The sequence below is a fragment of the Martes martes genome, assembly GCF_963455335.1.
Source record: "Martes martes genome assembly, chromosome: 1".
Classification (NCBI taxonomy): domain Eukaryota; kingdom Metazoa; phylum Chordata; class Mammalia; order Carnivora; family Mustelidae; genus Martes; species Martes martes.
The window spans coordinates 213,730,043-213,741,678 of record NC_137888.1 but is presented as its reverse complement, the minus strand read 5'-3'; the positions used below and the strand labels follow the sequence as shown (position 1 = coordinate 213,741,678).

The 11,636-nt window shown below is 56.5% G+C and overlaps 1 protein-coding gene across 3 annotated transcripts in view; it reads right to left on the bottom strand.

Moving 5' to 3' along the window:
• Positions 1 to 11,636, bottom strand: part of PTPRS (protein tyrosine phosphatase receptor type S) — a 65,198-nt gene that overhangs the window by 29,211 nt on the left and 24,351 nt on the right. For all 3 annotated transcript variants that reach the window (XM_080799401.1, XM_080799402.1, XM_080799403.1), the window contains exons 6-7: positions 11,421 to 11,531; positions 115 to 384 (exon numbers count right to left, since the gene is read on the bottom strand). In XM_080799401.1, coding sequence (XP_080655527.1) covers positions 115 to 384; positions 11,421 to 11,531 — 381 coding nt within the window. The remainder of the gene's footprint in view (positions 1 to 114; positions 385 to 11,420; positions 11,532 to 11,636) is intronic.

Sequence of the window (11,636 nt, the reverse complement as noted above, 5' to 3'; positions counted from 1 at the left end):
TCATGAGACAACTGTCCCCTCCAAAGGCACGAATGACCGAAGCCGCGAATGACCACGAATGGGAACTCAAGAGCTTTTGCACCTGTACCACCCAACCCCACGGGCCCCACTTACATTTCACTGTGATCTGGGCCACGGCCTCAATGACGCCCAGGCTGGACATGGCCACGCACGTGTAGTTGGCGGAGTCCTTGACGTCCGTGAGCTCCAGCACGTTCCGACCCACGGGCATGTCGTCCTCGGGCGTCAGGTCTTCGGCCCCCTGCATCCACTTGACGTATGGCATGGGTGAGCCCACAGCCACGCAGGTGATGTTCACGTTGCCACCTGGCATGATCTCGTGGCTCATGGGCAAGATGGAGAATCGTGGAGCCACGCGACGGACTGGGGGTGGGCGGCGGCGGGTAGGGGGTAGGGGTGAAGGGTGGGGAGGTCCGGGAGATGGGATGCAGAGGGGACAAAGAAAGAAAAGCAGGAAGGAAGAAAGAAAGAGAGAAAGAAAGGAAGGAAAGAAAGAAAGAAAAAAAGGAAAAAAAAAGTGGAAAACAATTTAAATATAAACAGGGCTGTTTCCTTCCCCCCAGCTGAAATTTTTTTTCTTCCAAATGAAAAGGAAACAAAAAAACCAAATTAAAAAATCAAATTCCAACACAAAGAAACCAAAACTTCAAAGGAAGGTACTTCACAAACAATATATAGAGAGATATATCGATATATAATAAAAAGAGACATGAAGCATTATTTCATAGCAACAGGGTTTCAGAGACCAGAGTGGCTGGTCACAGCACAGTTACGAACACAAAAATTTATCAGCTGTTTCTCATCTTTGCTGACAGACATGGCCTCGGGGAGCAGCCCCTCCGCCCGCTCTCCCAAGTGGGGAGCTTCGGAAAATTCTGGCTGCCGGTGTCGGGGGTGGGGGGTGCTGGGGGGGGTTCTCTGGGGAAGCCGGATGGGGAGCGTCACGGAATCTAACGGCGCTGGGAGGCAGAGGGGGCCGGGACCTCGGCCCCCGACCTCGTCCCCTCCGGTGACTCAGGGGGCCCTGCCCACTTCCCGGGGGGCCCTCGAGGAAAAGATGAGAAACTCTAATGAAATTTTTGTGGTTTTTGGGTTTAGAAACCCTTCTAAAAGCTTCTGTCGGATCTGACAAGTTTCCATTGATAGATGCAGCTCTCGGAATCACAAACAGCATGCAAGAGAGGTTGGTTGAGAGAAAGAGAGCGAGGCAGAAGGAGGGACAGAGAGAGAGAGAGAGAGAGAGAGGTAATGCAAGGGAAGAGGCCTGGGTTTCAGGAGCCTTCAGTGCACCCTCGTGGGAGCCGGAGAAGAGAGAGAGAAGCCACGGGAGAGACAGAACAGGAAGACAGGCCCAGAGAGAGGGGGGGCAGAGACAGAGGAGGAGGGAGGAGGGGGCCCACTTCAATGCTGCATATTAATTCTAGCGGATGTGACCCAATGTGACACGTCACATTGTCACATCACAGCCCTGGCAGAATCATAAATAGGATATCAATTAATAATAATAATAATAATAATAATAATAATAAAACGAGGGAATGAGCTTGAACGTTGAGAAAACAGGGACATGTTCTGTGCGTTTCTCAGCGGGGAAGCGCGTGCAGCCTTCTGTCCCAATCTCGCAGACCGTGAAGGCGGCAGGAGGCATTTCGGGGGCTCCCTTTTCGGAAGCTGGACAGGTTTCGGGGTCGGGGGGGAGGGGCGGATGCTAGCGGCACCTGAACTCCCACAAGGCATGGCTGCCCACTGACCCTGAACTGCAGCAGGAGGGAACTGGGGGGACCTAGTAGATCTTTCGAGCCCGAAAGAGGGTGTCCCTGGCTAAAACCTTGGGGGCCACGAGAAGTCATGTGGGTGGGTCCCCAGCTTTGGACGAGTCAGGGAGTCTTGTCTCGCGAACTACGGAGATGAGACTGGAGACTGAACAAGGCTCAGGAGGGCCACAAAATGACCTGTGGCACCCTGACCTGCCTCGGATATCCACACGCTGGCGGCGGGGGGGGGGGGGGGGGCGTGGCTGGCGGGGGTCTGGCTTGCCTTACAGAGGAGGGGGCTCCAGGGGACAAAGGGAAGCAGCCTGGCTCCTGAGCTGGAAATCCCAACCCCTGCTCCCTGAATCAGGATGGCTGGTGGCAAAGAGGAGGGGGGCAGCACCGTGGGGGGTGGGGGGCAGGGCAAAGCAGCGGCAGCCCTTCGGAAAAGGAAGCCCCACGAAAAGTCCAGTGTCACGTTGGAGACGGGATGGAGGAAGTGGAAGGTATCGCTGAAGGGGAGGAGTGGGGGTGCGGGGTGGGGGGAGACAGAGGGGCCATGCAGACAGACTGGGGGTGAGGGGCGGGGCAGGGCACCGGGATGGGGGGTGGCTTTCTGGCAGGGCTGGGTGGAGGGTGGGGGGAGTTGGGGGAGAATGGGGTCTGGCCAGCCAGCGGACACGGTCCAGGCCAGCCGCCGGCATCCACAGCGAGGCATGAGTGGGATGCCCGACGCTGCGTTGTCATGGAAACAGAACACGATGGGGGATGAGCGTGGGGGAGCTAATTAATCAAGGACAGAAAACGGCATCGACGTCCAAAACAAAACCAGGAGGAACAAATGAAAAAACAAAGTGGAAAAAAAAAGGAAAAATCCGAAAAAAACCCCAACCAAACAAAAATCCCCTCCGTAACAAAACACCCAAAAGCAAAAAGGGAAAAAAAAAAAAAAAACCAAAACGAAAAAAAACCAAAACAAGACATGGAATGTGTGGGGCTGAAAATCGGGGTCTGAAAGGGAGGAGGGCTGTGACTTCCCCAGGGAGGTGCCCCCCGCCCGCGGCAGAACACAGGGTCCGGCCTCCTCGCCCAGCACTCGAGAACCCAGGCTGCAGGTTCGAGGTGGCCACGAAGGTGAGATCCTCATAGAAGAACCTTCGGGGCAAACCAGCCCAGCCCTCGTCTCAGACATGCTGAGCACACAGCAAGGCGATTCCTCCCAACCTCAGAGTCTCACAGAAAAACCTCTCCAGGCAGAGGTGGGAGAGCTGATGTAGTTGAATAAGCCCCATGGGCCTTGGGGAGGTCCCTTGGGTGCCTTGATTTCTTCACCTGTAAAATGGAGCTACCTGGGGACATGCTCAGAAGGCCATTAAGTCGACCGAGGCAATGCCCAGCACACAGAAGGTACTCAGCCTGGGCATGGGGCCAGCAAACTTCCCTTCTGGCCTTCCAGGGTTGGGCACAGGGGGAAGATCAGCTAGATTCTCTACCTTAAGGGAGTCTGGGATGAATTCGTTAAAAAGGAAGCACAATTTCTGTAGACTCCCCATGTCCCTTTATCCCTTCCGACGTGGTGTGGCAGATATCTCTAGTGCCCATTTTGTGGATGAAGCAGGGGAGGCTCAGAGAAGTGATAGAGCTGGCTGGCAGACACCAAGAAACTGTTGGGGCCAGAGCTCAAAGCCAGGACTGCCCGGTCCCTGAGTCTTCTCTCGCCATGGCAAGTAGCAAGAATTACGGCCAAGTGTCTCTTCTTGGCACCTGGCTCTTGCAAACTCATGTATCTTTACCTCCTGGGGACAGCAAAGAGGGCAAAAGTACCCCATCACCTATATATAACTATCAACTGAATAATAACCAGGGACCACCAGTTGAATACTATCTAGCGGTCATTACAACAAATGTCCAGAAGCCATTACTAAGACACTCAGACAGAAAGGGATTATTGGAATATCAAAAACAGTAAGTGCTAACTTTAGGATTTGAAGGTTAACTATGAGCCAAATTTATCCCCGTGTAATAAGGCTCGACATCTTGGCCCACAGACCCCAGTCACATCTGAACTTATCTTAAAATATCTCCCCCTGGGGAGATCTGGAATATACCTCCAGCTTTTTTCAAAAGCAGGGACAAGCATCTATCTTGAACACATAAAAGACCTGTGGTATAGGACTGCTAATTCTAAGTCCGTTAAATGTGTAAGGGCATTTATCAACAACAGTCATTTTAGTGCTCACAATCCTGAACATGGCCAGCAGCCACCAGTTAAATGGATCTGTCAATAGGATGTAAAAGCTGACAAACTCTGCCTACCTGCTTTCTCATTCACCTCGTCTGCTTTGAAGGGTGGACTGTAGGAAGAGGGCTGGTTTGCCACAAGTTTGGGGAGGATCACGCCCATCGGCACTAGGTGGCTCAGAACCCCCTTAGGGGTTGCATTAGGCCTCCGGGCAACTTTCCAGGCAGCAAGGGCGGGTGGCTGACCGCTGTGTTCTGCCCAGTTTGGTGCTGACACCCACCCACAACATCTTTCCACCCCTGGCTGCAAGCTTGAGGTGCGGGTTAGAAAGTAAGATGGGCGCAGAGCCCATAGGACGGAGTGGCCCCACGGGACCCCCGCCCCCAATTACCGACCTGAATGGAGGGTCCAGGCGGGTTATAAGGGGACCACACCAGCCTTGGTCCTCAGCACGCTCCAGCTGGCTCTCGTTTCCAGCTCTTCTCGTCACCGAGTAGCCGGGGGTCCCAGCGGGGAGGACCCGCATGGGTGAGGGGGTCAGGAGGGTGGGCGGTGGGGGGGTGGCAGGTTGGGGGGGTGGGTCGCTTCAAACCCCGATTCACATGGAAAAACAACTCAAAAACCGTCAAAGCAACCGGGAGACGACCCCTCCCCCAGGCAGGAAGAGGCAGAAACTCAAAAACCAAAGGGGGGGGGGTTCGGGGGAGAAAGGTTGGGGAGGGGTGAGGGAAAACTCAAAAGTGAGGTGGTCTGGTGGAAGCACTAGGTAGGGAACTCGACAGTGTCAGACATCTCAACGATTCGGCAAGCCGCAGCTCCAAGGGAGGGAGGGGGAGCTCTGCCTGGCATTTTGGGGTGAGGGGAGCTGCGGGTGCCCCTCCAAACCCCAAAATGAGGATGCGGGTTGGGGGGGAGAGATGCCAAGAAGTTCCGCAGCCCCCACAGGCTCACCGAAGCTTAGATTACACCGGTCCTGGGAAGGGAGGGGGTCCGAGCCTGATTCCAAAGCCCGGTTGCCCGGTTCTCAGCCCCTCCGTCGAACCCCAGCCTGTGGCCCGGGGGGCGGGGCGGGGGGGCGAGTACAGCCCCGTGGCCTGCCTTGGGCATCTTCCTGCTCCTGCCCCCTTTCCGCCATCCTGCCTCCTCCCTCCCACCGCCAGCTCCCTCCGCCATCGAGATAGCGTGCAAGGCCTGGAGGGACCTGGCTGGAGCCCGGCCCACGGGCTGACCCGCAGCCTCAGCAAGTTGTTAGCATTTTTAGCTGGAGGTTTTGCTGCACTGTCGACACTGATTTTATTTTTCTTTTTTTCTCTATTTTTCTATTTTTCTCTCCCTTGCCCCATTTTTTTTTGGGGGGGGGTGTTCTAGCAGAAAATGGGATTGACATCTTGCCAATTGAATGACTTCCTCACCCCCCCTCCCCTTCGCTGCGGCCGCCAGAGACGTGGGGCTTTCCAAATGACAAGGTGTAATCTAATGTTCCCCTCACTCCCCCCCAAGAACACAGGAAAGAGCAATGCAAAGGGTGTGAGGCAGGCAGCAGGCGAGAGGGTCTAGAGCTCAGTGTTCCTGCAGAACGCCCCCTCCCTGCCGCCCCACCCTGGAGCCCCCTCTCCCCTTGGGATGAGGGTGGGATGAGGAGAAGGGCTTGGTCCTATCAGGGTCCTGTCGGGGGTCTTGGGGGCGAGCAGGGGGAGGCACGGCCAGGCGTGATCAGCAGGAACTGGGGAGCTCACCAACACACCCCCGTGCAAGTCTTTCTGGAGCTACGGGAGGCGGGGGGCAGGGGCGTGGCCGGAAGTCAGGAAAACACTTAGAGGTCCTACCCACCGATCTGACACGGCTCAGGGGCCAGAGGTTTAATTTTCAAAACCACCTGTCCTGGGGCACCTGGGTGGCTCAGTCGTTAAGCATCTGCCTTCGGCTCAGGTCATGATCCCAGGGTCCTGAGATCGAGCCCCACATCGGGCTCCCTGCTCAGCGGGGAGCCTGCTTCTCCCTGTCCCACTGCCTGCTGCTCTGCCTACTTGTGCTCTCTCTCTCTCTCTGTCAAATAAATAAATAAAATCTTAAAAAAAAAAATCTGTCCCATAAAAATCCCACACCATGGTTTAAAGCTGCAAAGGCATGGGGACGGGTCACAGAGAGAGCTCCGGGGACCACCCGGAAATCGGGGCAGGCGAAACCCGCTGGGCATTCAGTCCGGTTCCTGGGCTCAGGAGTCAAGACTTGTCACTGAAATGTCCCAGCCCCAGCTGACCTCCTCCCAAATCCTAAAGGTATCCTGAGTCCCTGGAAGGCGGACCACTCTTCCCCATGCCCCCAGCTCGCCGCGAGTTCTCCCGGCCAGCCCTCATGCCGTCAGGCTCACCAGTTAACTGGGTCCCGCGCACCATGGTTCAACAACGCTACATCGCTAGACCAAGGGGTAAAGGCACCACCTTTGGCCACTAAAGTGAGACCCTAAAGCTTTACAATGTTGAAGAGACAAACAAGAAAATTAACAGCCAGGGAGAATGAAAGTGGATCTCCTTCCCACCTTGTCAAAAGCCTGAGCTGCACCTTCCCCAGGGGAGTTCTGGAAGCGGAATGAAAAACTTGGGCTCGGTTTGGACATCGTGGGCCTTTGCATCACAGATCCGTTTCCAGAGGGGAAGGGCCCCGTCTGAACATCCCGCCCCTGGAACCACCCAGCAGGGTCAGCAGAAGTGAAGCTGGGTGCCGGGGAGTTAGAGTTCAGCTGGGGGCAGGGACTCCCGGCAGCCCCCGCTCCCGGCTCAGGCTGCTCTAGCAACTGGGGAAACGCTTGTAGCTTTCAGGGTGGAACAGGGCAGGTGGCCCCCCTCTTCTGGCAGGGCTGGTGCTTCTCAGCAAGGTAGCTCAGCACCTGAGCTGGGCCTGTCTTTTTTTGTTTTGTTTTGCCTCTTGGACTCTCTGGCCACCGAACTCCCTGGCAGTGTGACAGGGGGCTCTCGGATGGCCACTGATCTCACAGGAATTGCGTTGGAACCAGGAGAAAATGAAGTCACGGGATGGGTTCAGAAAAAAGCACCAGCGAAAAATGAGATCTGAGCACATGAATTTGCTTCGGCCCTACAACTCTTTTCAGAGCGGTTTGCCATAGCTGTCTTATTCCAACAGCAGATCTGCAGGGCACAGCATGGGACAGATGAGGTCCCCAAAGGAGGGAAAGGACTGCTTGACATCTTCCCTTCCCTGCTCTCCAACAATCCCATCAGCGAACTGTTAGGCGCCGTGCACGACACAGGGCACTTGAGCATGAATTAGCTCAATGGAATCCTCCCAACTCCCCTACGAGCTAGTGCAGGGGTGACCCTTCTTGAGCAGATGAGGAAATGGGACCCCGAGGTATCTGGTGTCTAGCCCAAGGTCATACACTCCAGGGAGGGGCAGAGGCGGGGTTTAAATCCAGGCAGGCCAGAGCCTAAGACCCTCGGTCAGCTCTCCGCTCTAATTCACTGAGACCCGGCTTTGCTGGAGGGGCTGGGAGACCCTCTCCTCTATTTTTTGGAGCTCTTCTGTGGGCCGGCCTGGCAGCTCTCACCCTGGGTTCAAAAGGAGACAGGAGAAATCAATCTCTTCTTACTGCATCTAAGTCCTCTTGGCCTGGACTTCCCAGTAAGTGGGAGATTAGGGAAGAAAGGTGGGCGACAAGAAGGTCCCGGGAAATGGTGAACCCAGTAGCCCGGCCTCGTCTCTCAACTCTCACCTATGTTGGGTAGTCAGCTGAGGGGTCGGGGGCTAGAAATTTAAATTTTTTTTTTTCTTTTTTAAATTTGGGGTTGGAGTGGTTATTCTCAAGGGCTTGCCTTTCTTCGGGGAGGGAGAAGATGGGAGTCAGCATCTTCGAATCTCCAAAGGTTTGCAGGAGAGGGATGCTCCGGTAGGGGTGGGGAGGGGAGGGTGGAGACAGAGAGAGACAGAGACAGAGAGAGGGAGAGGAAGAGAGAGTGAAAGCGAGGGAGAGGCAGGCAGTGGGAGAGCTGGGGAGGCAGAGAGAGAAGGGGGAGAGGCTAGGTCCAAAGTTCCCCTGGGTTTTCTCCAGAATTCCACAGTTCTGATGCTCGGGTACTCAGAAAGTGACCGTGCTGTGTTGCTGGACAAGACTCCCGTGACTGGGGCCGAAGCCCGTGAGGGGGTGGAGGGAGCGGCCAACATCGCCCGTGAGGCGAAGGCATAGCACTGACAGCAGGATAACAGCCTGTGCCTTTCTCCCGAAGTCGGTCATGCTACATTTCCTGACAGACGGTTCTGGATTTGTGCCCACGCCAGCTGCCATCTTGAGTGCTGCTGACGAGCCAAGCATGCGTTGTTACGAGAGGATGACCCAATGTCAGGCAGCCACCTCCCACGTCTGGACTGCCACTCTGGTGAACAGGGACTCGAAACGCTGGTTGCCCGCTTAGCTGCGCTTCAAATGCCTGTTTTCTGGGTCGTTTGGGAGAGAGGGCGGCAGTCTCATGCCGAGGCAGAAAGGCGGGAACATGCCTGCTTAAGCCTCCTTCTAACATGGCTACACTGGGAGGCTGAGGTGTCAGCTCTGGGGCAAAGGGGGCTGGCCAGCAAGGCCGGGCAAATGGGGCTGCTCTCCCCACACACCCCACCATCTGTCTACGTCCCCTCCCTTGTGCCCTTGGGCCCAGGCGGTCACTTTCTGCCCCAGCATCCCAGCTGTGGGACCCCTACCGCCCTCCCGGATGGTAGCTGGGACAGGAACACTGGCTTTTAAGTCACAATGCGTTTGGAGAACAACCACAGAACAGCTCAGCCCAAGAAACTGAAACCAAATAGCACGTAAACACGAGACAGAACCAAAGACGAAACGCTCTGGGGGAGAAGGGGACCAGGGTGAACGGGGATGGGAGGGGGAAAAAAAAACGAACTGATCGGTTTTTTCCCCCCCAAAAACCAAAACAAAAAAACCAAAAAGAATTGTAATAATAATTAAATGAAAGAAAGAAATAAATACGAAGGAAACCAAAGGAGAAAAACGGAACAGGAGACGAGAAAACACTCCAACAGAAGGCGCTGGGAATTCACCAAACCAAACCGACAAGAGTGGCATGCAGAGAAATTGTTACATTCTCCCGGCATGCATCAGGCCCAAGTTACCATGACGACGAGGAGTGCAAAAAACTTAGCAACAACATTACCAACGGATGCATAGAGGCGACCACAATGCAAGCATCGCATGTGTGCGGCCGGCCCTAGGCCGGGCTGGGCGCGGCTGAAATTTTCGTGTCTTTCTGGGTTTTTGCTCTCGCTTGGCGGTTTTTTTTTTGTTTTGTTTTGTTCGCTTCGTGCTTACTACTCGTATTCCGTCATTTATTGACTTGTTAGCTCTCTGGCTCTCATTTTCCGTGTGCGTGTCCGTGTGTGTGCGCACGTGTGCGTGTCTGTGTGCGTGTTGTGTGTGTGCGTGTCACTTTCGGAATGTAAAAATGTGGGTAAAGAAAGTAAAAAAGAAAAAAACACACCAACCTTCTCGAAGCTCTGAGGGATGTAAAGGGGGTTTGATGCAGAACACAATGACATGGGGAGAAGAGAAAAAATAGGGGAGATACAGAGAGTAAAAAGAGGACTTCCCAAGGCTAAAAGCTGCAATAGTTTGTTGTTTTTTTTTTTTTCTTTAAACCAAAAAAAAAAATTAAAATTAAAAAATAAAAAAGAACAGCAATGACCTTTTTTTCTTTTCTTGACATATTACATTTGTCTTCCACGATTTTTTTTTTTTTTAATTCATTTCTGGAGCGTCTGAGACCCAGGCAAAGATTGGGAGGCTGGACCCCCAAAAGATCAGGGGCTCATGCTGGGGGACCCCACCTCCAGGGGGCTGAGGACACGGGGGGGTCCCCCTCCCTCGTTGCACCCTCGCTAGAGGCCTCCCCCCCACCCCATGCCTGCTGTCCACACTCTCTCCTTGAACCCTGCCAGACTTACACACCCCCATCCCAGGTGTTTGCAGAGAAATAAGCAGGTTAGACGAAGACCAGTCAGCGGGAGCTGTGGACGCGCTAAAACTCACCAGCGGTGCCACAGCAGTGGGTCGGTGCCTGCCCCCTGCCCACCCTCGCGCCCACGTCCCCATTCCCTCCCCCCACGAGGCCTCCTCCTCAGAGACAGATGTCAAACCCAAGGTGCAGAACCAAGGAGCTGCTTTGGGGGGGCCCGGTGGGGCTGTGCTTGGTGGGGACCAAGCAGGGAGAGTCTGTGGGGGGGGGTGGGGAGGAGCTTCCCGCCTCCCAGCTGGAGAATGGCGGGGGCTTGTTGCCTCGTGTGGGGGAAACTGAGGCCTGGAGAAGTGTGGGTGCGGTCAAGTACACAGGGCCCATCAGGGCAATCCCGGGGCTCGAAGGGGGTCCCTGTTTCCTGGCAGCAGAAGCTGTTTCTGCCACGGATCTGATCGGAAACAGCCACGGGGAGGCGGGAGAGGGAGGAGAGCAAAGGGAGGAGGAGGAGGCAGGTTACAATTTCTGGAAGACCTGAAGAAAACCAACACAGGGATAAGAGGGGTTGACCCAGGCCTCTGGGGACAAGGGGAGGCTCCCCCCGCTCCGGCGCCTCTGAGGGGACACCAAGGGACTGAGAAGGAAGTCCGTGTAGACGCTCCCCAGGGCCGCCTTGGGGGATGGGGGTGGGGCGCTGGGACAAGGACCCGGTCTCCCGGGCATGACGAGAGCGACCGGCCTCGCTGGCGTGCCGTGCCTGCCGCGGCCTGACGGGGTGCCGAGCCCCAGGCCCGCGTGCCCGCCGTGGCCCCGGCCTCGCTCGGGCCGACACGAGTCCTTTCCTGAGGGCGACCAGGAGACAAAGAGCACCGGGCTCTGGGACAGCCGAAGGTGCAGGGGCCGGCGGGGGGCGGCCTCAGAGACCCCCCACCCCAGCTCTCGGATCGAGGGCGCGGGGGGGGGGGTTGAAGCAGGGAGCTACGAGAGGCCACGGAGTTTGGAGAAGCGAAGCAAGCACACAGCAAAGGGGGGGCACGGCACGACACACCACAGAAGCCGACTCGGATGGGCGGGCGGGGGCGGGGTGGGGCGGAGGCCTGCAGGCTCCCCCAGCCCTGTGGGCCCCAGACTGACCCCCTTGGCCCTGCCCCGTTCCCTCCTGCCTCCCCGCCAAGTCCTGCAGCCCCTGGGGTGTCCGTCCCAGGCACGGGGGTGGTGGGGGTAAGCAGCCCCCATTGTAGAGGTCAAGAAACTGAGGCCCAGAGACGGACGCCGCCTCACCCAAGGTCCTGCTGGGACCAGGGGGTGGGGGGGGGCCCTCCTGCTCGGGTCTGCAGGGAACAGGGGAGCCCGGAGGCTGTGAGCCCAAGGAGGGAGGAGGGGGGGGAACGGGACAGGACGGGTCCCTGCCTTCGACCTGGATACGGCGTTCCCTACCTCGCACGTAGAGGTTGGCGGGGGAGGAGTAGCGCACGCCGGCGCTGTTGGTCGCCACGCACTCATATTTGCCTTGGTCCGTCTCCTCGCTGCTCTCGATCTGCAGGGCCCCTGCGGGGAGAGGGGAGAAAGCCTGGCCAGTCAGGGAGGGCCTGGGCCTGGGCCGGGCAGGCTGTCCCAGAGCCCCGCGCCACCTGTCTCTTGTTCGGTCGGGGC